Raw genomic sequence first — 27,629 nt, 5'->3', positions numbered from 1 at the left:
AATTCTTCCACGAAAGTAATGTGCAACTTTCTAATTTGCACACTTGTTCGAGATTCCGTTATCACGGTGCGCCATCACATCAGATGGCAGCATCGATCGGGTAGCGTTATCCTGAATCCTCGGCAGTTGGCGCAAGCCCAGGCGCGCTGGCACCATACTCGCGAGTTACCAGTCTTGTTCGCATGGCCGCTGAGTGACCAGACGTACTGTTACGTGCGTTGCACAAGTCAACGTTTCTGTGAATACGCAAGACGGCTCATTAATCTCAGGTGCATCAACACGACGGATCAGGATCTCACACGTGGGCGAGTGCCGGACGCCACGTGTCTTTTCAACGGCTCACGGGAAACTCACGTAACGAGGAAAGTGATTAATATAATTACCTCTTTAGTGCACAGACTATTATACAGAGACTTCGCATTCTCGGTGAACTGCGAAAGACTGCTCATCATCAAGGTCAGACTGTACATATTTTGTTGCTCATTAAAGACGGCTCAGACTGCGTTCTGAGTTACATTTTAAATCAACGAATAATTAATTATCACCGTCCACGCGCGTCCCACTCATCTCGCTTCCATCGCCGGGATTAATCAGCGATTTCGCTAACATTTGGTCCTTCGAGCCGGATGCGTGGAACTTGCGGTGTAGCTCAGAAACAGATTACGTGAACAGTGCATGCCCTTCGAGGTATAACACGTAGGCATTATCACGTGAACAGTGCATGCCCTTCGAGATAGAACATGTAGACATTATTAAGTGCTTAGTACATGACCTTATAACGGTTCTCGTTTCAAAGCATTTTTCACGATCATAAAGGTTTCTCATTGTGCGCTGCTCAGTGACGGCTCAGCATGTCGGAACCAGCAAAATCGGGTACAGGCAGTAAGGACACAACGCCACTGCAGCTCGAGGTGCCGCAGGATAAGCAAACGTCGCCTCACCAGTGCGCTTGTCTACGGAGCTCACCCTCAAGGTTCAAACTCAAATGAACCGCCTTGCGACGGTGCAGGAGATTGGCGAGACACTGCCATCTTGTGCAGAGGACACGCCCTTAGAGGAGATTTTACAAATCTCAATGCATCTCGAGGAGGTGCATAAAGCGTTTCTCAAGGAGCATGCATATTTTAAAGTTACATGGCCGGCGGCGCTCATACATCACGAATACTTCACAAAAAATGTCCACGCCACGGAAGCGCGGTATCACATGACGGCTCGTCGCGCTATCGCGAAGATCAAGAGTGCATTTATAGAGAGGCCCGCTCAGAAGTCCTTATCCGAATCGTCACAGCCCTTGCGTGACAATCAGCGGCTGCCAGACATAAACATCCCGTCGTTTAAGGGCGATTACGCTGCATGGCCTACGTATCGTGATTTATTCAAGGCCGTTATCTACGACAACCGACGACTCACCGACGTAGAAAAACTTCATTATTTGCGACTCTTACTTGAAGGTACACCTGCTCAGCTCATCTCCGGATTGCCTCTCACCGGGGATTCTCTCCAGCCGTCATGGGAGATGCTCGTCGATCGCTACGAGAACAAACGCCTGCTCATTCAGTCGTATCTGGACCAACTCTTTGTCAGCTCAACGCCAGTGCAGAAAAACGCCGCATCACTGGACAAGCTGCTCAATACCTTTAAGGAGGGGATGAAGGGCCTCCAATCATTGGGCGTCTTACAGGATCTGGGCGACTGCATTCTTGTTTACCAGTTATCCAGGCAGCTGGATCGCCAATCAAAGGAGCAGTGGGAGACATCGCTGGGAGCCACGCGCGACTACCCGCGGTTCGAACAACTTGAACGATTCCTAACATCGCGAGCACGAGCACGCGAGAGAATCGAATCAACGGCCAGCTCAGGAAGCTCGGGAGCAGTCGCATCAACAGCAAAGCGCAACTCGACAGCTCATCATGCGGCAGCGCAACCGGCCCGCGCGGCAGCAGCTGATAGCTCAACGGTTTATCCATGCGACTGTTGCAACGGGACTCACTTTATTGTGATGTGCACTAAATTTAGGGATCTCTCACCGGGCGATCGACAAAAGTTAGCAATCTCACGGAGGCTCTGTTTTAATTGCCTCGGACGCCACAACGTCCGCTCATGTAAGAGCTCAAGGGGGTGCAAGAAGTGTACCAACCGACATCATACAATGCTGCATGAGGCTCAGCAGTCGGACTCATTAACGAAGCCAAGTACCAGCTCAGCCTCATCAGCTCAATAGGAAGATGGTGCAATCGTCAATCACTCACTTTTGGCCCGCTCATCACACTCACCATTATTAGCTACGGCCCTGGCTCAGATCAGTTCATTTGTGACTACTCAGCGCGTACGGCTTCTCATCGATTCAGGTTCAGAACTCACTTTCGTTTCTGAGTCACTCGTTCGTCAGCTCAACATTCCTCGTCATCATTCTGTCATTCTCATTACTGGAATTGGTGGCGGAAAGCCCACTCAAACTCGAGGAGTTGCATTACTCAAGCTCCGCTCACTTCACTCAAGATCAGACGTCACTATTCAAGCTCACATTCTGCAGACGTTAACTAACATCCTGCCATCATTCAACGCTGCACCACAGAAATGGCCACATCTCACCAGGTTAACCTTGGCTGATCCAGATTTCCTCACACCACGGTAAGTGGATATCATCATTGGAGCTGACTCATATGGGCAGATCATTAAGCCCAATATCATCAAACAAGCTCCATTGATGCCAATTGCGCAGCTCTCAATTTTCGGATGGCTCGTTCTCGGACCGGTCGACACATCATCATCGGCATCCCCTGCCGTGCATCATGCCTCGATTCAGGGGAGAGAAGATGCTCTCGACGAGTTATTGTCGAAATTCTGGACACAAGAAGAAGTGCCTGCGAGTAATAATCATGATCTTACTCCTGACGAGCAAAGATGTGAAGAGCATTTCAAGACCACTTTTTCGCGGGACTCAACAGGCCGATACACAGTTCGACTTCCGTTAAAATTATCACCTGATACCCTTGGTGATTCGTATCACACTGCTCATCGATGCCTGCAGGGATTAGTAAGAAGATTCTCACGAGATCACAACTATCGACGTCTGTATCATCAGTTTATGACGGAATATCGAGAGCTCAATCACATGACAAAGGCTTCACCGGTCTCCAGTCAGCACACGCAATATTACTTGCCACATCACGGAGTGCTCAAACCAGACAGTGCAACCACAAAATTACGTGTGGTATTTAATGGCTCGAGTGCATCTACATCCGGCCGCTCACTTAATGATTTCATGCACACGGGAGCCAAGTTGCATTTAGACATCACCGATGTTTTGCTCTGGATTCGACAATTTCGGCACTTAGTTGCCACTGACATTACCAAAATGTATAGGCAAATCAACGTACATAAAGATGACTGGAACTTACAACGGGTTCTCTGGATAGACGAGCAGCTCAATGAAGTGCCACATTATCTAACAACGGTCACGTATGGTACCAAGGCTGCCCCGTTTTTGGCAGTACGAACACTGCTGCAACTGGTGAAGGATGAAGGCCACAATTTTCCCCTCGCAGTGCCGTCAATCCTTCAAGGTTGATATGTCGACGACACTTTTGGAGGCGCCGACACTGTTCAGCAGGTAATAGAAATTTCATTGCAGCTAAAGAACTTGTGCATGGCGGGCGGTTTTCCATTAGCCAAGTGACACGCGACTCATTAAGATGTGCTCACTGCGGTTCAAGCAGAGAAGGACCAGGGCTCACAAATTGCATTTGACGATTGCGTAACCAAAATACTCGGATTAAGATGGTTTCCTCAAGAAGATTCATTCACATTCTCAACAAGGATCTCGTCGCACACCACTCATCTTACCAAACGCCTCGTTTTGTCTGAAGTGGCTCAGATATTCGATCCACTGGGCCTTGCATCACCAATAGTGATCAAGGCGAAGATGCTCTTGCAGGAGCTTTGGCTTCATAAGCTCCAATGGGATGAACCACTGCCATCCCAGCTCTCATCTCGGTGGCTCACCATCAGAAAAGAACTCACACGCTTGACCAAACTCTCAATACCTCGGTGGTACAACACATGGAGCACCTCGTCAGTGGAATTTCATGGCTTTTCTGATGCTTCTCAACTGGCAATGGCTGCAGTCGTATTTATCACCGTCCACGGCTCTAATGGCGCCACGATTTCATTGGTGTGCTCCAAAACTAAGGTCGCACCTCTCAAACGGCTCACCATCCCGAGACTTGAACTCACCGCAGCACTGCTGCTCTCAAGGCTCATGCAATACGTTCAAGCCACCTTGAAGTTGAACGTTACAGCAACTCATCTGTTGACGGACTCTGTTGTGACCCTCACGTGGATCAAATCTCATGCATCGCGCTGGAAGGATTTTGTGAGAAACCGAGTCGCTCATATCCAAGATCTCACTCCAGACGCACACTGGAGATACGTACCTGGCACTTCCAACCCAGCCGACTGCGCATCACGAGGTTTAACTACTGCTCAACTCCAAAGCCACTCATTATGGTGGACGGGACCACCGTGGATACTCACACCTGAAGTATGACCAGCACAACCCACGCTTTCGGACGAATTGAGCGCTCATGAGGCTCGTCCTGGCATCGCGCTGTATGCGGCCGCATCTCAGGCGGACTATCATTGGGACCTCGTATACAGGTACTCGGCCCTCAATAAATTATTGAGAATAACAGCCCTCTGTTTCAGGTTTATCTCTCTCTTGAGACAGTACCGAGACAAGCCGCTGGACTTGCACTCGGCTTTGGAGAAGGCCAGACTTTTCTGGATCAAAGCTACTCAAGCGGCATACTTCACGCACAAGATCAAGATGCTCACGACCAACTCGAGATTGCCAACTGCTCACGCATTCAGTCGATTGACTGCGTACATAGACGCTCACGGAATCACCCGAGTTGGCGGCCGCCTCAATCAGTCATCATTAGATCAAGACAACAAACATCAAGCGATTTTACCTCGCCACTCACGGTTCTCAACCTTAATCATCGCTCACGCCCATCTGCGCACCCTACATGGAGGAACTCAACTGACATTGGCTCATGTCAGGCAACGATACTGGATCATTGGCGGACGGACTCCAGTGAAGTATCACATCTTGCGGTGTGTCGTGTGTGCTCGGCAGAGGGGGATCCGTGCTCATCAGCTGATGGGCCAACTACCTCTCTCTCGGGTTACGCCGTCACGTCCGTTTGCTCACATCGGAGTCGACTATGCCGGACCGCTCACCATCAAAACATGGAAGGGACGAGGTGCGAAAACGTACAAGGGATGGATCTGTGTATTCGTCTGCTTCTCCACCTCCGCAATTCACCTCGAAATGGTGAGTGACTACTCATCGGAAGGATTCATAGCAGCCTTCCGAAGATTCTCATCGAGAAGGAGAATTGCTCAAACGTTGTACTCGGACTGCGGGACAACTTTTATTGGAGCAAACGCAGCGCTCAAGAAAATGTTCATTCAAGGCTCTCAAGAACACCATCGGATCGCTCAAGTATTGCAACTTGATCACACCAGATGAGAGTTCAACTCACCAGGCGCGCTCCACACATGGGGGGCAAGTGGGAGGCGGTGGTAAAATCCGTAAAGTTCCATTTGAGACGGACGGTCGGGGAGACTCTGCTCACCACGGAAGAACTCACAACGTTGCTCACGCAAATTGAAGCCATTCTCAACTCACGGCCGTTGGAACCGTTGAGCGACGGCCCTGACAACGTCTCAGCGCTCACACCGGGTCACTTTCTCATTGGAGGTCCAATCACTACCATACCCGAGCCATCTCTGATTGATCTGGCAATCTCACGATTATCCCGGTGGCAGTTAATCCAGCAGCGTGTTCAACAGTTTTGGGCACAATGGTCGGCTCATTATCTGCAACGCCAGCAGGCGATATCCAAGTGGCATCACCCTAACAACAGCATCAAGGTGGGTTCCATCGTGCTGCTCACCGACGAACGCTCTCCACCGTGCAAGTGGCCACTCGCCAGAGTAACGGCATTGCATCCCGGCAAGGATGGACTCACTAGGGTGGTCACCCTTAAGACGGCCACCACGATACTCACTCGGCCAATTGCTAAGCTTGCCGTGCTACCCGTCTCATCAGAATGAAGGGTCAAGAGTAAGGGATCATCAACAGGGTTGCTGATGGCGGGCGGAATGTTTGAGATTCCGTTATCACGGTGCGCCATCACATCAGATGGCAGCATCGATCGGGTAGCGTTATCCTGAATCCTCGCGGCAGTTGGTGCAAGCCCAGGCGCGCTGGCACCATACTCGCGAGTTACCAGTCTTGTTTGCATGGCCGCTGAGTGACCAGACGTACTGTTACGTGCTCTGCACAAGTCAACGTTTCTGTGAATACGCATGACGGCTCATTAATCTCAGGTGCATCAACACGACGGATCAGGATCTCACACGTGGGCGAGTGCCGGACGCCACGTGTCTTTTCAACGGCTCACGGGCAACTCACGTAACGAGGAAAGTGATTAATATAATTACCTCTTTAGTGCACGGACTATTATACAGAGACTTCGCATTCTCTGTGAACTGCGAAAGACTGCTCATCATCAAGGTCAGACTGTACATATTTTGTTGCTCATTAAAGACGGCTCAGACTGCGTTCTGAGTTACATTTTAAATCAACGAATAATTAATTATCACCGTCCACGCGCGCCCCACTCATCCCGCTTCCATCGCCGGGATTAATCAGCGATTTCGCTAACAACACTTTTAAATTATTTTTTCTAATTTTGTATCGTGTTGTATTTTTCACTCAAGTAAGGTAATACAATTCTTTTATTTACTCTCATTTTGATAAAAATTTATACATTGTTTTCGTGGTTGCTCTAACTTCCGCCAATTTTGAGATATCGGGCTATTTATAATTCTATTATATTTTTCAGTCTTTTGTACCCTTGTTTCATATATAATTCTTTAAGATTTGGTTGATTCGACCCAACTTTATATGCGATTAAAGGTCCATATGCGAAGTCTATATATGGACCATGTAGCCCGAACTCTCAAAGTCAACATCGATTTATTTTGGTTTTTTGTTATAGGAAAACTTTTGTTAAAAATTACGGAAGTTATACCATAAACAAAAAAAAAAGATAATTCAACACTAACCTACCTTTAATGATACTCTACGATTTTTCGACGTTTTCGAACATAAGCAACACATTGGCATCGAAAACTCAAAAAACAATTTTTACTTCGGTCTTTTCTACCCCTATTTCATATATAATTCTTTTAAATTCGGTTGATTAGCTTTATACATATGCGAGCAAAATTATGGATTTTTGATCGCGTATAAAGCTGAGTCTAATCAACCAAATCTTGAAAAATTATATATGAAATAGAGGTAGAAAAGACTAAAAAATATAATAAAATTAGAAATAGATCGATATCTCCAAATTTGCGGAAGTTAGAGCAACCACGAACATTTCTAAAAAAATTCAAAGTTTTTTTTTAAAAAGAACCCCTTTACCGATCATCGCCAAATTCAATACTAACCTTCCTTAAATGATACTCTATCGATTAAAAAAAAAAACATCCCGATATCTAAAAAATTACGGAAGTTAGAGCATTAACGGACAACAGAAGCGTTACATACATACACACACACACATGCATACACACATACACACGGACATTTTGTACAAAAGTGATTTTTCGACGTTTTAGAACATTCTAAACACTTTGCCAAAAATACTTGAAAAAAAATTTTTTTCACGAAAACAAAGCTTCCTCTATGAGGAAGCAAAACTGTTAATAATAAAGGGGTTTCTGATTTCTGTTTAAAAAAATGTACGTGATTGCTCTAATTTCCGTAAATTTTGAGATATCAAACTGAATTTTTTTTATGGATAATTTTTTGTTAGTGATTTTGGAACCGGTTTCCAAAAAATCGGTTATAAAAAATTATACACATTATCGCCATCCCCAAAAAATTAGAAAAATTTTGAAACCGGTTTGAAACTATTTTCTCGGGAAATAATACGTAAGTTTTCGGGAAATAATAAGTATCTAATGTCCGACAGCGAGCTACTCATTCATTAACGGACCGATTTTCTTGAGACCGGTGCAAAAATTTTTCTAATTTTTCGGAGACGGACCGAATCTTAAGGAATTATATATGAAGTAGGGGTAGAATTTTCCGGGGATTGCCATGATGTGTATAATTTTGTTTCCGATTTTTTGGAAACCGGTACCAAAATTTGTCTAATTTTTTGGAAAATAATACGTAATTTTTCGGGAAATAATAAGTATCTATTAAGTATATATAGAGAACTACTTATTCATTAACCGATTTTCTTGAAATTGTGAGTTTAATTTTTCATTAATGTACCAATTTTCTTGAAACTGGTGCCAAAATTTTTCTAATTAAACGGGGATGGGTTTAATTTTTCATTAATGGACCTGACGTCTGTCTGTCTGTCTGACCGCGAACTACTTATTCGTTAATGGACCAAATCTTAAAGAATTGTTTATGAAACAGGGTTAGAATTTTCCGGGGATGGCGGTGATGTGTATTATTTTTTGTTACCGATTTTTTGAAAACCGGTTTCAAAATTTTTCTAATTTTTCGAGAAATAATAAGTATTAATAGATCGATTTTATTGAAATCAGTGCCAAAATTTTTTTGGTTTTTTGAGGATAAATTTAATTTTTCATTAATGGATAATTTTTCATTAATAGCTCGATTTTCTTGAAATTGGTGCCAAAATTTTTCTAATTTTTTGGGGATGGCGATGTGTAGAATTTTTCATATGGGTTTAATTTTTTATTAATGTACCGATTTTTTGGAAACTGCAGGTGCTAAAATTTTTCTGACTGCGAACTATTCGTTCAGTTAATGGACCGATTTTCTTCAAAACGGTGCCAAAATTTTTCTAATTTTTGGGGGATAGCGCCCATACAGCACAAAATATTTTTAAAATATTTTTTAGGAAGATTAAAATAATTTACAAAAATATTTTTAGAATGTTTCTATGTCCGTCAGATCATGTCAGAAAAATACTTTTAAAAATATTTTTAAAAGATTGCAAATAAATATATTCAATAATATTTGTAAAATCTTTTAGAAATATTGCTTCAAAAAATAAAATATGTTTGACCCAATCAGCAATAATTGTTTCACGTTTGAAAGATTTTTTTAATATTTGAAAAATATACATCTTTATATCTTACTTTGGAAAATATTTTGTATATTTATAGCAACGCAGTGTGTGGTGTTGGGTAAGCCTTGCGTTGTATTGCTGGCGAAGATATGTGTCGCGAATGTCATGATTTTGCTTTGCCGGAGGCCTGCTTATATTAGATTCCAACTGAAATTTACTTGCGAGTTAGTCTTACCATTATGCGCCGCCTAGCGGCGTCGTTGCGAACTAGCACGGAAAGATGTACTACCATGCATCTTTCTTAATTAAGAATATTTCATAATATTTCAAAAATATTTTTAAAAATATTTGAAAAAAGATTATAAAATCAATAAGAAATAAAAATATTTTTTAAATATTTTGAAACAAGATTATGATACAATAAATATGTAGATTTGAATTAATATTTCAAAAATATATTTCAAATATTTAAGAAAATTTTGCCTGGGTAATAAAAAAGAACATTTTAAAAATATTTTTAAAAGATTCTTAAAAATTTTACCACAAAAGGTTTTTAAACCATTTTAAAATATTCCTAAAACCATTTTAAAATGTTTCTCGCAATATTTTTATAAAAATATTTAGAAATATTTTTTGAAAACATTTTGTGCTGTATGGGCGATGATGTGTATAATTTTTAATAACCGATTTTTTGGAAACCGGTTCCAAAATTTTTCTAATTTTTCGGGGATGGCGACAATGAGTTTAATTTTTCAGTAATAGACGTTAATGCCGATGCAAGCTCGGCATAACCCTAGGGACCGGCTCTAGGATATGCATTAGGCATTTTCTTCCACCAACAAGAAACAAAAAAAAGCCCAATATCTCAAAATTTGTGGAAATTTGCAAACACAGGCATTTATGATATTGAAAAATTGAAACTTTTTTAAAATCAAAAATAATGTATAAATTTTTATAAAAATAAGAGTAAATAAAAGGATTGTACTACCTCACTTGAGTGCCAAAATGCAACGCGATACAGAATTAGAAAAAATAATTGAAAAAATGAGGCGGCAGTGTGGTCTAGTGGTAGAGCGCCAGACTCGTAATCTGAAGAACCAGGTTCGAGTCCACTAGAGCCATGTAAACATGGAATGTTTTTTCCGAAAGCTGCACCCTCCGTGCAAGATAGGCTCTTGTGCGGAGCAAACTGGGCTCCGTCTTTCGGAAAGAGACGTTAAGCCGTTGGTCCAAAGGTTAAGTGAGAGGAGAAGGGTAGTATTGGATGAGAATTGAATAAAAGGTTGGGAACGTACCTACAAAACGCCTTGCAACCCTGAGGGGAGTCAATAAACGTATTTATTTAATTGAAAAAATGAAAGTGAGCCAAATATGGCGGGTCAGCGGATGGTACATCCAAGCGATGCATGGGAAAAATAAATATATATCTCTATATATACATAAATTTAAAAGAGGAAAATATAACTTTAAAGTGGAGAAAAAATTGTCTGCGAAGAAAAAAGTAAGAACAAAGAGGGTTTAGGGAAGCGATCTAGACTAAAAAAAAAAAAAAACGGTAATACTTAAGGAGAGCTCCTTCCTCACCGATTTCGCTGAATTTAGGCTTAATCGACGCGTTTTTGCACAAAACGAACGAATCTGGCAGAAAAAAGTCCCGCTCTGCCCCGCGAAGCAAGATATTAACTGTTAAAGTTGACGACTATCAGGTTATGAAACCTGTCATACCGACGCTATGTAGCGACTGGTTTTACACTTGTTTGAAACATACATTGTTTTTTTTACATATTTTTTGCTGGATTTTTTTTCATAATGTGTTTTTCGGCATCGAAATATGAGATTACTTGTATCAAAGCAACAGAGAATATTTTGGAACACAAATTATTTCTGTTACAGATATTAAGCGTTGAATTAAGTTAACGAAACAGAAATAAAATTGTTAAAGCAGAGAATAGTTGGTATATGAAAAGTACATATTTATATGTACTTTTCATATACCAACTATTCTCTGCTTTAACAAATTATTTCTGTTACAGATATTAAGCGTTGAATTAAGTTAACGAAACAGAAATAAAATTGTTAAAGCAGAGAATAGTTGGTATATAAAAAGTACATATTTATATGTACTTTTTCATATACCAACTATTCTCTGCTTTAACAAATTATTTCTGTTACAGATATTAAGCGTTGAAGTTAACGAAACAGAAATAAAATTGTTAAAGCAGAGAATAGTTGGTATATGAAAAGTACATATTTATATGTACTTTTTATATACCAACTATTCTCTGCTTTAACAAATTATTTCTGTTACAGATATTAAACGTTGAGGTTAACGAAACACAGTAATATGATTATTAATGGATATATCGAGCCTTATTTAATAAATAAAGAAATACAGTGTTCAAAATGTGGTGATAAATTAATAATTGATACAAGTAATCACATATTTCGATGCCGAAAAACACATTATGAAAAAAAAATCCAGCAAAAATTATGTAAAAAAACCATGTATGTTTCAAACAAGTGCAAAACCAGTCGCTACATAGCGTCGGTATAACAGGTTTCATAACCTGATAGTCGTCAACTTTAACAGTTAATATCTCGCTTCGCGGGGCAGAGCGGGACTTTTTTCTGCCAGATTCGTTCGTTTTGTGCAAAAACGCGTCGATTAAGCCTAAATTCAGCAAAATCGGTGAGGAAGGAGCTCTCCTTAAGTATTACCAGAAAAACCTAGTAGAAGTATAGGCAAAAAGGAGACGTCAGAGCCAGAGGAGCGCCACTAATCCGTTCGATTATCGATGTCAAGCAACGTTGCCCAGGTAGCAAGCACATGTCATTTTGACGTCAATTGACGTCAAAACTCTGTCATTTTGACGTCTTTTGACGTCAATTGACGTCAAAATGACATGTGCTTGCTACCTGGGTGGGCGCGACTACTGCTTGGATGGGTGACCGCTCTAGAGAAAATGGATATTCAAAAGATATGCAGATCTTTTGTATATGAAGTCTGTATAGTATTTTGGCTTTATCCGTATATAGAGATTCAATATTATGCTGTGTGTACAGAATACACATGACTGAATATATATTGAATCTCTATATACGGATAAAGCCAAAATACTACATAGACTGAATATACAAGATATACAAATTTCTATATACCTTTGAATATACTTTTTCTCTAGGGAAGGTAATGTTGAAACTAATGATTGATGATCATTTTCATTTTCAATTCGGCATTCTTTTATACGTTCGGCCAATACGATGGTTCAAATCAGTCACACCACTGCTGATAATTCTAGCAACAAATAATATATTTCCGTTTTTTCTTGTGCTAATCGTCTCTTATGCCTCGAAGAAATATCACGGTTACTTCCTTTTTCCATGATATTGCAAAAATTATTTATTATTATTATGTAGGGGAGACCGGGGCTAAAACGTCAACGGGGTTGAAGCGTCAAATCAAATATCTCGGAACCTGTATATTGTGCGAACTCGCTATTAACATTGTAAACGCTGCTTATGGTACCCATGTGACCAACGGAGTTTCGGCAGGTTACCTGCCGTATTATGACTTTTACGAGGGCAAACGTGTTTTCGGAAGGTGAAAGTTACATTTTCTGCGCGTGGAAATTTTGTAATATCTGCAATAATATTTGCTCTCCAAATCTCGAGGTACGTGATTATAAAGAGTAATGCATGCTGAACACGAATCCAGTGTAGTTTTTTCATTATCGTTGATGTCTAATATTTCGTGGGCGATCAAACCTGAAACTTGTGTTTGGGGCTAATCGGTCAGTAAGCAGTCCGGATGCATTTCCAAGGCATTTCCGGGCATTTCCAGGCTCACTGCATATGGAATATGGATGAGACGGGAATTACAACCGTTCAGACACCGAATAGAGTCATCGGACGTCGAGGAGTAAAACAAGTCGGGCGAGTGACTTCTGCGGAAAGAGGAACCCTCGTAACTATTTTTTAATAATGTTTTGCATAAAAATTTTAAATAAATTTTTATATTTTTCTCTTAAAAAACAATTATTAAAATGTATCCTATCATTTTTCAGGATTAGATGTACGTATATGTATTGAAAATGCAGTGTGACGTTTAAACCCTGGCATTTTTGAGATTTCAATTTTTCCACCGTTGTCGTTTTTGCTCTATACCGGTTAAACAAAGCGACGTAGACAAAAATTTCCTATATAAATTTTGTAGCTAAAGGTTCACTCTTTACAGTGGTATACCACATTTAACTAAAATTATTTATTTTGTTGTTAAAAATAGGCACCGAAAAAAAACTGACGTTTTAGCCCCGGTATCCCCTACCTAACCTATAAAAATAACAATCAAATATGCATTAATTGTACAGCAATTACATACAATCGTATAGAAATTCAAATCTATTACAAAATGAGAACTTACCTTTGATCACTATTTAATTTAAATTATTTTTCACTATATAATTTAAATGTGTTTATTGTCCTACACTCAGATAACAACTACGATTACGTGACCGAAAAACTGTCCGTTTAATGATTTTTTGAGGTTAGTGGCGCTACTACGGTACGCCATTGCATCTTATTACATTTTGTTAAATATGTATCAATATGTATCAACTACGTGTTTGATACATTCGTACATTTATATAATATGCGCAGTATACTTGCTATGTATTATATATACGTATTTAGACTTGAATATTTCATACCTATTGCATTAATTACGTATTTAACACATTATATTTTATATGAAATATATCATACTATAATATAAAACCCGACTGTTTGTCTGTCTGTCCGTCCGTCTGTCTGTCTGTCTGTCTGTCCGTCCGTTTGTCCGCAAACTACTCATTCGTTAGTGGACCGAATTTTTTCCAAAAGTATATGAAACAGGGGTAGAATTTCCCGGGGAGTGCCATGATGTATATAGTTTTTCGTTACCGATTTTCTGGAAACCGGTTTTTCTAATTTTTTCTAATTTTCGGGAAATAATTGACCGAATCTCAAAGAATTGTATACTAATGAAACGGGGGTAGAATTTTCCGGGAAGTGCTATAAAGTGTATAATTTTTCGTTACCGATCTTTTTGGAAGCTGGTACCGAAATTTAAAGAATTATATATGAAATATGAATTATATATTCTTAAAAATTATATATGAAATAGAAGTAGAAAGAACTAAAGAATGTAATAGAATTAGAAAAATTGCTAATAATAAAGAAGTTTCCGATTTCTGTTTCAAAAAATGTACGTAATTGCTCCAATTTCCGCAAATTTTGAGATATCAAGCTGAATTTTTTTTATGGGTAATTTTTATGGATAATTTTTCGTTACCGATTTTTTGGAAACCGGTTTCAAAATTTTTCAAATTTTTCGAGAGATAATAAGTATTAATGGACCGATTTTCTTGAAACCAGTACCAACATTTTTTTAATTTTTGGAGGATAAGTTTAATTTTTCATTAATGGATAATTTTTTAGAGGGTGAAACCGCACAAAGCGCGGGCGAAAAAAAAGAATAAATGAAATTGATATTAGAACAGAAAGGCAGCAAATTTAAAACTAAACCCGGTAGAATTTTTAAACAAAATAGAAAAAGGAGGAACAGAAAGAAAATAAAATGAAAGAAAATGAAAGAGAGTCAATAATGGCAGGTTAGCGGAGGGTGAAAACGCGCGAAGCGCGAGCAAAAATAAAATTTAAAGACTTCAATATAGGGGATTACGTTTTTGAAATATTTGACAATATGCTAATCTGCATCTATATTATCTATTATTTATTATTTATTAAAAAAGAATTCAAAGATGTAGGTTAGAGTTTGAGGAGAAAGAATATCAAATTTGGTGCTTCTAATTAATGGGTGAATTTGGGGAGAGGGGAATAGATTTTGAGCCCGCGCAAAGCGCGGGCGAAAAATCTAGTATGAAATAAAATGCGATATAGTTACGTATTTAACATATATTTGCAATGAAAGGTGCTGTACGGGAACATTCTAAAAATATTTTTGTGAATTGTTTTAAAGCTCCTGGTCCCTGAACCGAGAATTCCACGTTGACGGTGGCAACATATCGTCGTGGTAGAAATAAGAACTCTCTCCAATGGAGAATTCTGTCCTCTGTGACGACTGTGACATGTTGACAACCTATTTTGTTGTGCGTGGAATTTCCTTATTATTCGCTCTATACTTGTGCTATAACGTTTAACGTATTCGTGAAACTTGTAAAATTGACCGAGGGGGGGGGGAGTAAGATTTGCAAGGAATAAATATGCGAAGGAACATTTTCCACTCCTTTTGATAGTCGTCAAACGGCTTGTTTTCCCGTATGTTTAGGCTTCGTTTTATGGTTGTTTGTTTATTGTCGAGGGAAAAGAATAGTTTCCGGTCAATTTTAGAAGTGTTCTGAAACGATCTATAGTGATTTTTTATTGAAATGTCTTTTTATTTGAGAATGCCACGCAGGACAAAATAGGGTCATTTCTCGCCTTGATAGCAAGAAATTCAATATGGCCGCGGTGACTACCCAGGAGCCTTAATCTTCCTAAAAAATATTTTAAAAATATTTTGTGCTGTATGGGATACGTGGGTCTACGGCGTCCGAGCCAAAGTGATATCTGCTCGTAATTGTAAAACTTGCAAGCCTGTTAAAGGATATTAAATAAACTATCTTTATCAAAATGACTATAAAATCGTCAACTACAATGTAGACAGATGTTTCGTAAATTTTTTTAGATTTTTTAAAATACTTTAAGGGGATCCTGGAGTGACAGCGACAAGGCATAATCGGTCTAACAAGGAAAGGGTCAACCCTCGGGGTCACCGATTTTGTCGAAATTTTACTAAAATGTAGTATTGATATAGAAGTGACAAATGCTGTACGGAGACGATGCGCTTCTCAACCGTTGCCGAGAAATCGCGATGTACTTATATTACAATATACATCATATACAATATATTTATTATTATTATTATTACTTTTAGACAAAAAAATGTTTATGATTATAATTTTAAAACTGTGCATAAAATGTTCGTAAAATATTAGCGATTTTGAAAGTAAATAAAAAAAAATATATATATATATATTGGCGGGGATATTTACATAATATTAAAAAAATTGTATGTATATTTATTGGTTTATTTATTAGTTTTTTATAGGTATAAAAAAAAGGTTACAATAAAAAAAGGCTCCTATATTACTACAAGAAAAAAGAGAAATAGCATCTCGTGAAGATGTTATAAAAATTCACTCTTTAATATTGCATCAGTTAAATGCTCCGGTATTTTCACTTATGATTAAATACGCATGGTTTGCATCAAAACTGACGAGCGAACGGCCGAGCTTTTTGAATGTTAATGAAGGGTGTTTTCCTGTCTCATTATTAAAAACAAAATGTGCTTGCGAAAAAATTGGATTTATAAAGTGTGCTTGGTGTAAGTCAGTTCTATGTTTCACTTGTTTTTTTTTATTTCAATCACTCTAAAGTTTGTAAAGTTACAGAGCAAGACGACGAATAATCGCAATCATTTTATTATAATATTCTCTTTTTGTACGCCTTTTTTATTGTAACCTTTTTTTTATACCTATACAAAACTAATAAATAAACCAATAAATATACATACAATTTTTTTAATATTATGTAAATATCTCCGCCAATATATATATATATATATTTTTTTATTTACTTTCAAAATCGCTAATATTTTACGAACATTTTATGCACAGTTTTAAAATTATAATCATAAACATTTTTTTGTCTAAAAGTAATAATAATAATAATAAATATATTGTATATGATGTATACTGTAATATAAGTACATCGCGATTTCTCGGCAACGGTTGAGAAGCGCATCGTCTCCGTACAGCATTTGTCACTTCTATATCAATACTACATTTTAGTAAAATTTCGACAAAATCGGTGACCCCGAGGGTTGACCCTTCCCTTGTAAGCAATATCTTTGAATTGGCTGAACAGAATGGAAAATCCTTTTACACGATTAAAGTACGCACAAAAATGTAGAGGGCTGTACATGATTTTTTCTGATAAACTAAAAAAAAATTTTATTTTTATAAATATTGTCTTCACCTGACGACAATATTTGCTTTATACAAAAATTCTACAGTTTTTCTATAAAAAATAGTGATGCAGCCCTCTACAAAAAACTGTCAGGAATAATATCGTGCAATTAGAAGTAAGATTTGAAGCCTAAGAAAAAAGATATTACTTAGACCAGTGGAAGATGCAAGGTTAGGTGCTATCCTTGTCTATATCCTTGTCTATACAAGGACAGATATAGTCGGTGAGCACTTCTTTATCGACGCTGATCGAGTTCGCCTGCGGCTCCAGCATCCCCTTAAGGTAGAGAAAAATAGCGTTGAATGTGACAGATCCACGTATATACTGAAGGTACCGAAAAAATGTATACATTTTAAGGGTTAAAAATGTTATATACCACAAAAGGTGTTTAACATTTTAAAATATTTCTAAAACTATTTTAAAATGTTTCTTGCAATATTTTTATAGAAATATTCAGAAATATTTTTTGAAAACATTTTGTGCCGTATGGGTATCTTTGTTACCTATACTCTAAGGATAATAAGACGTCAACTCGTGACAATGATGGGTGCATCCAGAAGCACAACCGCTCACTTAGCGGTTAAGTAGCATTTAAGTGTGATTGGTTAGATCCAAAGGTAAGAACCAATTACATTCTATTGCTCCTTAGCGGCTCAGTGAGCGGTCGTACTTCTGGATGCACCCAATAGGGGCATCCAGGGGCTCGATTCTTGAATTCATTCGCAAGAGAAACGTATGCGCAAATGTTGTTCTTACAGAAAAGTTGCAAGTCGATTGGCTATCGCATAATTTTTAACCAATCAACTTGCAACGTTTCTGTAAGACCAACATTTGCGCATACGTTTCTCTTGCAAATGAATTCAAGAATCGAGCCCTAGGAGCGCACCCAATATTTGCTTGATATAAAAATTTTACAATTTGTTGTTACAACCGATTTTCATGAAACCAGTACTACAATTTTTCCAGAAAACAAAGCTAAATCTTAAAAAAACAATGAAACCCATCGTTGCCATCCTCCAAAAATTAGAATTTTGAAATCGGATCTCAGCGTTTTAGAACATTCTGAACACATTGGCATATCAAGAAAATCGGTTATAAAGAACCACCCAAATAAATTGCAGGAGCATTTACTCACATTGAGAGCTTTCAAAAACACTATAATAAAGTACATTTTCCTTTAATACTTTTCGAAAAATATTCCACGTATTAGAACATTCTGAACATATTGCCATATCAAGAAAATCGGTTATAAAAAATTTCAGTACCGATTTCCAAAAAATCGAAAACGAAAACTTATACACATCATGGCGATCCTCGGAAAATTCTACTTTCTATATAATTCTTTAAGATTCGGTCCGTCCATGAAAAATTAGAAAAATTTTTGCACCGGTTCAAGAAAATCGGTCCGTTAATGAATGAGTAGCTCGCTGTCGGACATTAAATACTTATTATTTCTCGAAAATTTACGTATTATTTCCCGAGAAAATAGTTTTAAACCGGTTTCAAAATTTTTCTAATTTTTTGGGGATGGCGATAATGTGTATAATTTTTTATAACCGATTTTTTGGAAACCGGTTCCAAAATCACTAACGAAAAATTATCCATAAAAATTATCCATAAAAAAAATTCAACTTGATATCTCAAAATTTACGGAAATTAGAGCAATCACGTACATTTTTTTAAACAGAAATCAGAAACCCCTTTATTATTAACAGTTTTTCTAATTACATTCTTTAGTTCTTTCTACCTCTATTTCATATATAATTCTTTAAGATTCGGTCAATTAATTCCCGAAAAATTGGAAAAATTTCGGTACCAGCTTCCAAAAAATTGGTAACGAAAAATTATACACTTTATAGCAATCCCCAGAAAATTCTACCCCTGTTTCATATATAATTCTTTAAGATTCGGTCAATTAATTCCCGAAAAATTGGAAAAATTTCGGTACCGGTTTCCAAAAAATCGGAAACGAAAAATTATACACATCATGGCAATCCCCGGAAAATTTTATCCCTACTTTCTATATAATTCTTTAAAATTTGATCCGTCCCCGAAAAATTATAAAAATTCGAAACCGGTTTTCAAAAAATCGGTAACAAAAAATTATCCATAAAAAAAAATTCAGCTTGATATCTCAAAATTTGCGGAAATTAAAGCAATCACGTACATTTTTTTAAACAGAAATCGGAAACCCCTTTATTATTAGCAATTTTTCTAATTCTATTACATTCTTTAGTTCTTTTTTTCTACCCCTATTTCATATATAATTCTTTAAGATTCGGTCAATTAATTTCCGAAAAATTGGAAAAATTACGCAACCGGTTTAAAAAAAAACGGTAACGAAAAATTAACCCCACCACCGCCATTCCCAGAAAATTCTACCCCTGTTTCATATATAATTCTTTAAAATTCGGTCTATTAACGAATGAGTAGTTCGCAGTCAGACAGACAGACAGACATACAGACAGACGTCAGGTTCTTATAATAATTGCCATATCAAGAAAATCGGTTATAAAAACCACCAAAATAAATTGCAGAAACATTTAGCTCACATCGAGAGTTTTCAAAAACACTATAATAAAGTATATTTTCCTTTAATACTTTTCGAGAAATATTAGTGTTGCATGTTTTCGTTGCAAGAAAACGTTGCAGTCGTGCACCCAAAGTTACCCCCCCCCCCCCTCCGGGAAAGACGTAGTTCTACGTCAAAACGATTAAAGTGAATATGTACGTGCGATACCTGTACAGAAAAGTACCAGAATATATCGTTTGCTGTAGGGGACATTAGTGCATAATACTTTAACTTTAGAAATGGATTTTTAAATCTGTATAATCAATCCTGCAGATCCTGCAGTGACAGGCGAACTCGAACGCGAATACAACGCCACCCAAGTAGAACTGAAAATGTCGATAATATCGACGTTTCTAATCCCGGTTCTAAACCGCGTTTTTCATGTTATCGATTTATCTCAGGGCAGTGATCACGTAACTTTTCTCCTAGTAATATATTTTGCGCTCTCTGAACATCCAAGGTCTGCGCCTTTTTAAACGATCCAGTCCGCGCGGCCCTGGCTGCGATTACAGCGCCATCTCTGACAAGATCCGGCAACTACTGTTGCACGCAACACTGCTCTTCTTGTCATTCTGCATCCGTATTTGCATTACTAAAATAAACTTTCGATGGATCTTTTTTTGTACGCATTGAATCTTACTTCTACTTGCACGCTATTATTCCTACATGTTTTCCCAAGGTAAGATGATAAACGTTATGTATGTATAAACTGCAGAATTTTTTTTTAAGCAAATATTGTCGTCAGGTGACAGCTGTATGTGCCCAAATAAGTAATATTTTTAATTTTTTGGTGTTTTTGATATAAAATTGCGTTTTTGTACATAGATTTTTGTGCGTACTTTATTTCTGTAAAAGATTTTTGCAATTTTATAAAGCCAATTAAAAGATCCATTTAAAAACGATAATGTCGGTAAATCATACGGCTGCAGGATCCCCTTAAATAAAACACTCTGTATATTAACATTAGAGTCATGATCAATCAATAAGTCTCGAATACACATAACGTACTCTACCTAAAAAATCGAAATCCAAAAGTATCGATTCCAAACGTAGAAATAGTCGATACTCTTGATACTAATCGATCCTAATATCACGGGGCGTCATTACCGCCCTGATGGCCATGATCAAAACCAGGCCTCACTGTAGTCTAGGCATGAAATTCCATACCTCGGAATCTACAGATAAAATAATTTTTCCCCAAAAAAAGTTTTTATTTACAAAAAGATTTACGAAATTCGCGCCGTTGAAACTAAAACATGTAATAATGTATCTATGGCCTAGGTTACACCGACTGTTTGGTACGCGTACCAAGTAGGGGAGACCGGGGCGTAGTCGTTACCGGGGCGGAGTCGTCATTGCAATTATCTCGAAATCTGTATGTTGTGTGAACTCGCCATTAATACTGAACGCGGCTTATGGTGCCCACGTGACCAACGGAGTTTAGTGAGGTTATGTGCCATGTTGTGATTCTTATCGAGGCAAACGTGTTTTCGGAGGTTGAAAGTAAAATTTTTTGCGCGTCGAAAATTTGTAATATTTTAAATATTATTAATTGTGTCTCTGAATCTCAAAGCAAGCGATTCTAAAGAGTAATGCATGCTGAACACGAATCCAGTGAAGTTTTTTTATTTTTATTGATTTCTAATATTTTATGACCGACCAAACTTGAAACTTGTGTCCGGGGCAAAGTCGTCATCAAGCTATATCATGGAGGCTTCCGGCAAATATCAAAGTCAAAGAAGCAGCAGTGGTCGGATTCCGGCGAGGACTTGGATAATATGTGCTGCGTGTGCTCAGAGATGACAGAATAGAGCTGACGAGAAACGTGCGAGCGTAGGGCACATAAGTGTGTGCGCTTTTCTTGTAATTATTTTCCGCCAACATGTTTTTAATTAATGTTTCCATTTTTCTATTAAAAAATAATTAATAAAATATATCCTATCATTTTTCATGATCGGAATTATGAGTTTTCATTTAAAATTCAGTCTGAGAATGGAGTGACGACTCCGCCCCGGCAATTTTGACATTTCAATTTTTGCACCTTTGTCGTTTTCACTCTATACCAATTGAACAAAGCGATGTAGACAAAAAATGTCCGTATAAATTTTGTAGCCAAGGGTTCACTCTTTACAACGGTATACCACATTTTACTAAAATTATTTAATTGTTTAAAAATCGGCACCGCAAAAATAGTGACGACTTTGCCCCGGTCTCCCCTGCTATATCCTATTAGAATCCAACATGGGGGCGGGGCTTACATCATATGGTCTAATATGGCCGATGAAACCGCACAATAAATTTGTACCGGTAATATCGCGTAGGTTTTTGATAAATATGTGGCTAACTATGCAACATATTTGCGAGTGGGCCCATACAAGTCCCTCTGAGAGGAAAATTATAGAGAGGGAGAAAATATTCTGAGCGTAGGTGTGCGGTTTTAATAGTTCACATCTCACCACCAGATGTCATAGCACCCGATGTTGAAAGCCAATATCCGTATTAAATCTCGAGTTATACCGGTGTAAACCGAGATTTGATACGGATTTGATACGAATATAGTACTTGGTACGCGTACCAAACGGTCGGTGTATCTAAACTAAACTAGGCCTATGTATCTGCAGGAAAAATCAGAAGTTCATGGTATTTTCTCTGAGTACACAAAACTAGTAAAATTATTATTGACAATATCTGGTTTCTCCTGCACAAATGAGCACTCCTTTTCAACTCTCCGGCGATTAAAAAATTACTTGCATTCTACAATGCTCCAGAAAAGATTGAATGATTCTAGTATTATCAATACCGCGATGTACGTGATCGAAGATTTAGATATTGATGTATTATTATATTTTTATTAGCAGACATAACTTAAGAATACAAACATTTGCCATTTCGTATAAGAAATAAATTATAATTGTTTTTATTTATCGTTTGTTGAGTTTGTTCAATTTTACTTAATTAACCTTTCACTTAATTAGTTTAAATTCAACTTGCCCCCCCTCCTGTTACCTGACTAGGGCTGAATAGGGCTCGCGAAAAAACGTGTAATAACACCCCTGATATCACTAGCTACAGATACATATTGTACATTTTATTAGCCCTGCGTAATGCGAGAAGAAAATTGAGAACAAAATTGAGTTTACAACGCGATGTGAGAAGATTTAAATTCACACGCGACACTACCCAGATAACCAAATCTGTTCGAACAAATAATGCCAAATACTTGCTACAAATTTTGGTTTCAGAAATGGTACAAATTTGCATCAAAATTTGTTTTATCAAATGTTGTCGACAAACTGCTAGCAAATACGTATCAAAACATGCGTACACAATTGACGCCAAATTGATACCAAATATCGAGCAAAGCTTAGTAGTACTTGATAACAAATTGGCATCAAATTGCCGCTAAAATTAGTTGACAAAACCTAACACCAAATTAATGCCAAATATTGAGCAAATTTTGGTGACAAAGCTTGAGAACAAATTGACGCCAAATACCGAGCAAAGCTTAGCAACTACCTGATAACAAATTGGCACCAAATTGCTGTTAAAGTTTGTTGACTAAACCTAACGCCAAATTGATGCCAAATATTGAGCAAATTTTGGTGACAAAGCTTGAGAACAAATTGACGCCAAATACCGAGCAAAGCTTAGCAACTACCTGATAACAAATTGGCACCAAATTGCTGTTAAAGTTTGTTGACTAAACCTAACGCCAAATTGATGCCAAATATTGAGCAAATTTTGGTAACAAAACTTAAGAACAAATTGACGCCAAATACCAAGCGATGTTTAGGGCGTTTCATTCAGATGGCGCGACACGTGAGTCGCCACTTTCAACGCGCCCCCACCTCCTTCCTCGCTCTTGTTTAGTGTCATGGCCGCTCTTGCTGCGTTTCTTCGGACGAGACGAGTACGTTTTCCTTCTTTCGTAACTGATTGAGCTAAGCGGCACGTATTCTGGAGACCAACCGAGCGAGATTCGACTTCCCAAGGAGAGCTCACCGCCAGGAAAAAGAGAGCTTGAGGGAGGATTGAGGCGAGGAATCCGGTCCAGCGAGCAGGGCCCTTCCGATATTCTCATTTGGGACGCCATATTGGAAGATCGACATTGATCGTGGTAGTACAAGGGGCTCTGCAAGGTTAATTCTCGTCTTAAGATCTGGAATTGCTCTCATTCTTGTGGCTCTGGTTTATATTCTAGCCCTAGAATTGATCTCGTAGACAAAAGCAGAGGCCCCCCTCTCTTTTCTTTTCTTTTTTTTCTTTTCTTTTCTTACTTTGATTTCAATCAGTAATCCAGACTCCTTAATTCCGCCCTGTAAGATCTGGTTAATTCTCGTCTTGAGATCTTGGAATTGCTCTCATTCTTGTGGGTCTGGTTTATATTCTAGCCCTAATGTAATTTTAATATATGCATTACAATTTTACACTGTCAAATAATAAATAATATCGTTTGATAATAATAACAACAGTATAGATAATAGTAACAATTTTATTACTTGACTTATTTCATTCTATTTTTGACAACTCGTATATACATTAATTGTGGCTAAGGTCTATACTATGTCATAGTGTAGATCTTAGCTACATTTCTGGCAAGTCAGTCCAAAGTATGCGGCTTTGTTCTCTATCCTTTTTATCTGTAGCAATTTTATTTCTTTTTATTTTTTAATTATTTTTTATGTATTATCTCTTATGTATCAGGTTTCTGAAGAAGACTAAGTATATAAAGTCGAAACGTAAAACGTTAATTGTATTTAAAATTTGTTTAATTAAACGAGATTTTGTTTTTAAATTTAAATTGATGACCTTTTTATAACTCGAGAAAATCAGCCAGCCTTCCATCCTATAAGTTTATTTTGTACTGTTAGTTTAATTAATTTAGTTATATTTTTTTCCATTAACATTCCATTTGTTATAGTGATTGTGCAGTAGAAAATCTGAAAAAATAAATGTTTTTAAAGAGTAAAGATAGTATATATTTTGAAATCTATGTATTTTATGTAAACATAACATTTAAATTTATTTGCAGTTTATTTTAGAACATGCCAAAAAACACCGTTTCATAAGCTTTCTAAGAAAGTTAAAAGGCAGAAAGTGAATGTTGAAGTTGTAGAAGAACTCAATTCAACAGATTCTTTAATTGAATTCGATCAGTCGCATATTCAGCAAGCACATGCTTCCGTTAAAAGCCAAAGTTCCGTAATACCAGATTTTCTTCATAATCAAAAAGAATCTGAACTTTCTCATTATTCTTAACTTTTTCATCATTCTGAACTTTCTCACCATTCTGAATTTTCTAATAATTCTGATCATTTTGAGTACTCTGAACACTTTGATTTCGAAAATAACGATAATTATAGAGATATATTTAACATTAACAGACACACCGGCAACAATAACGAGGCTCATTCAGATGACAACGATGATAATTCTGAAAACTGCGAGAATAGTGATGAGAATAAAAAATATTCGAAATGTTTCGTGAAAATAAGAGTTATAAAGAAGAGTTATAAGAGTATAAAGAGTTATACTCTTATAGTCTTAAAGAAGAGTTATAAGAGTATAAAGAATATGTAATATTATGTAATAAAATGTTTCATTCTACTTGCCGTTTGAATCTGATTAAGGCAAAATTGTAATATTAGTTTGAAATAGAAACAATTTAAAACAATTTAAAATACAAGGGAAATGCTTTAGTTTTATAACTATTATATTCTTGCAATATTAAAAATTTTACATATTCTTTCTTTGATTAAAATATTTCTCAAAATAATCTTGGAACTGTTGATGAAATATCGTGTATTTTTTTATCTGTAAAAGTTTAAAGTTTTGTTTGAATAGTTTAAAAGTTTTGTTTAAACGGTTTAAAAGTTTTGTTTGAACAGTTTTTTTCTGCTGTATATTAATTTCTATTACATCAAACACTACAAAATTCACTTCGGTTGCTTGCACCTAAATGATGTATATTATTCTTTTGTTATTTCTTTCTGACAACAGTACTGCATTATTCCATCGTAATCGACGAACTATGCACATTGTGAACATTTGTTTATTTCAATTTTGCATTCTTGCAAATAATAAATCGTGTTTCAAGTTTAAACTAGTTGTTTAAATATGCACGGTAGTTATTATTGTATGATTAAAGAAAGGAAAGTTAGTAGTATTAGGCTTATAAGAATATTGTTTTAGATGCATTTTCATAGAAATTATACTCGTGTTTTCAGTAAGATTCTATAAATCCTTCTTATACCGGCCAATGCATTATCTGCGCACGGAGTATGTGTTCCAGGCATTATATAAGATTCTCGAGTGTTTACAAATATTGTATGTGCTGTTGACAAAGTTAAATGTTTGCATATGTCAGTAAATTCACATTGTATAACATTTACTGTAATTAATATATAATTAATTACTTTATTGCCACCGTTAGATTTTATAAATGTCTTATAATGTTTTATAAATATAAAGATTTCTTTTAACATATGTAACATGTATAAAATAATTTATTGTAAATCAATAACAAATTATATGCTTTTTTATAATTTAATGCTTTTAATTTTTCCTAAAAAAAAAAAATATTAGTATTTATTAATGGCTACGTAACAAGGCTTGCTGCAATTTGGCGTCAAGCTGTGTCATCAAGATTTGCTCGGTATTTGGTGTCAATTTGGCGTCAAGTTCTTTCGTCAAGGTTTGCTCGCAATTTGGCACAAATTTGCGGTCGAGCTTTTGTTGGCAAGCCTTGTTCACAATATGGCGCAAATTTGCCGTTGAACTTTTGCTGCCCTGTTTTGCTCGATATTTGGCGTCAATTTGGTGTCAAGTCATGTACACAAGCTTTGCTAGCAAAACACAAGCGTATTGCAGACACAGATCGCACCGAATTTGTCGACAAGTTTTGCGCGTATTTGGTGTCAATTTGGTTACAATTTGCTGACAAATTGTTTACTGGGTATATGCGGAAATATGAGAATAAGCACCATATTACATCTTGTAGAAGTACGGGAGTGCGTCGCAGCAAGGCTGCCGGTGTTGATCGGCTCAGGCGTGACGTTGGACAACGTGGACAATTACGCGGACGCGGCGGATGCGCTGATCGTGGGATCGCACTTGAAGACGGCCGGCCGGTGGGAGAACACAATTGACACGGCGAGAGTCCGTGCCTTCGTCGGGCATTTAAAAAATCGACAATAACGACTGCAATAACATGACTGTATAATCGACGAATGGGAGAAACCGAAAGGAGCAGTCAGCCATCTAAAAGGAACGGGCAGCTGTTCGACCAGCTGAGCGAATTCCCACCTTCGATCAACTACGTTGCCATCAGGACTGAACACTGCATCTGCAAAGCAAGTGGTCTTCGGGCCCTGAGAACCGTAGAACCGTACAATGCGAAGACAATATCAATTTAAGACGATATTCGAAATCCATTACCTTTCTACATATATTAATAGGATATATATTGATTAGAATCTTGGAGAACTTAAACGATCAAGTCTAACAACCTGCATACAAGACTTTGAAAAATTGTAAAGATTTATAAGAAGATTAAGGATTGTGTATTAAAAAAAGAACACCCAAATATTTAAACTACTCATTCCAAATTTCAAGTTTTATCAATCTGCTTGTGTGTGTATGTGGATCTTGCATTGTACAAATGCGAGATGTTCTCATAACAGTTTATTCTGGAAAAAAAAAACAATGATTGATATTAATGAGCTTTTATCTCAGAGTGAGTGAGTTATTCTCTATTATTGGTTACAAGAATATTACGCGTACCTACATTGTGAAAGATTATGCACAATGATAAGAAAAACATATTATTTATTTAATAAATTGAAATTTTTCTTAAA

At 37.3% G+C, this 27,629-nt stretch overlaps 4 protein-coding genes and 1 long non-coding RNA gene across 6 annotated transcripts; 4 read left to right on the top strand and 1 right to left on the bottom strand.

Annotated features, from left to right (window-relative positions):
- LOC139783139 (uncharacterized) lies at positions 1–27,629 on the top strand. Its single transcript, XM_071722277.1, has 2 exons — positions 1–6,586; positions 26,774–27,629. Exon 1 carries the CDS (start codon positions 986–988, stop codon positions 2,219–2,221), a length of 1,236 nt encoding a protein of 411 aa, XP_071578378.1. The 5' UTR covers positions 1–985; the 3' UTR covers positions 2,222–6,586; positions 26,774–27,629.
- LOC139783138 (uncharacterized) lies at positions 2,708–3,571 on the top strand. Its single transcript, XM_071722275.1, has one exon. It carries the CDS (start codon positions 2,708–2,710, stop codon positions 3,569–3,571), a length of 864 nt encoding a protein of 287 aa, XP_071578376.1.
- LOC139783137 (uncharacterized) lies at positions 3,573–5,536 on the top strand. The gene is made up of 3 exons (XM_071722274.1): positions 3,573–3,613; positions 3,781–4,543; positions 4,730–5,536. Exons 1-3 carry the CDS (start codon positions 3,573–3,575, stop codon positions 5,534–5,536), a joined length of 1,611 nt encoding a protein of 536 aa, XP_071578375.1.
- Positions 5,566–6,123, top strand: LOC139783135 (uncharacterized). The gene has a single exon (XM_071722273.1). It carries the CDS (start codon positions 5,566–5,568, stop codon positions 6,121–6,123), a length of 558 nt encoding a protein of 185 aa, XP_071578374.1.
- Positions 24,250–26,777, bottom strand: LOC139783141 (uncharacterized). Of its 2 annotated transcripts, XR_011721134.1 has the most exons (3): positions 26,376–26,777; positions 24,583–26,107; positions 24,250–24,413 (listed from the first exon to the last, which is right to left on the bottom strand). It is a non-coding gene; the product is annotated as an uncharacterized lncRNA (long non-coding RNA). The 2 variants fall into 2 exon arrangements; XR_011721133.1 differs by having other exon boundaries at positions 24,250–26,107.

Source organism: Temnothorax nylanderi, unplaced genomic scaffold (genome assembly GCF_030848795.1).
Source record: "Temnothorax nylanderi isolate EJ_2023f unplaced genomic scaffold, tnyl_v1.0 TNYL_tig0472_pilon, whole genome shotgun sequence".
NCBI lineage: Eukaryota > Metazoa > Arthropoda > Insecta > Hymenoptera > Formicidae > Temnothorax > Temnothorax nylanderi.
Note: the sequence above shows the minus strand (reverse complement) of the source record. Positions and strands in the feature narration are given on the sequence as shown.

Bases quoted from the DNA above. Each gene is read 5' to 3' on its own strand.
- LOC139783138 (XM_071722275.1), top strand. From the start codon at position 2,708: ATGCCAATTGCGCAGCTCTCAATTTTCGGATGGCTCGTTCTCGGACCG.
- LOC139783137 (XM_071722274.1), top strand. From the start codon at position 3,573: ATGTCGACGACACTTTTGGAGGCGCCGACACTGTTCAGCAG. The intron at 3,614-3,780 runs GTAATAGAAATT...ACTCGGATTAAG, and splicing joins GCGCCGACACTGTTCAGCAG to ATGGTTTCCTCAAGAAGATT. The intron at 4,544-4,729 runs GTATGACCAGCA...CTCTTGAGACAG, and splicing joins CGTGGATACTCACACCTGAA to TACCGAGACAAGCCGCTGGA.
- LOC139783135 (XM_071722273.1), top strand. From the start codon at position 5,566: ATGGGGGGCAAGTGGGAGGCGGTGGTAAAATCCGTAAAGTTCCATTTG.
- LOC139783139 (XM_071722277.1), top strand. From the start codon at position 986: ATGAACCGCCTTGCGACGGTGCAGGAGATTGGCGAGACACTGCCATCT.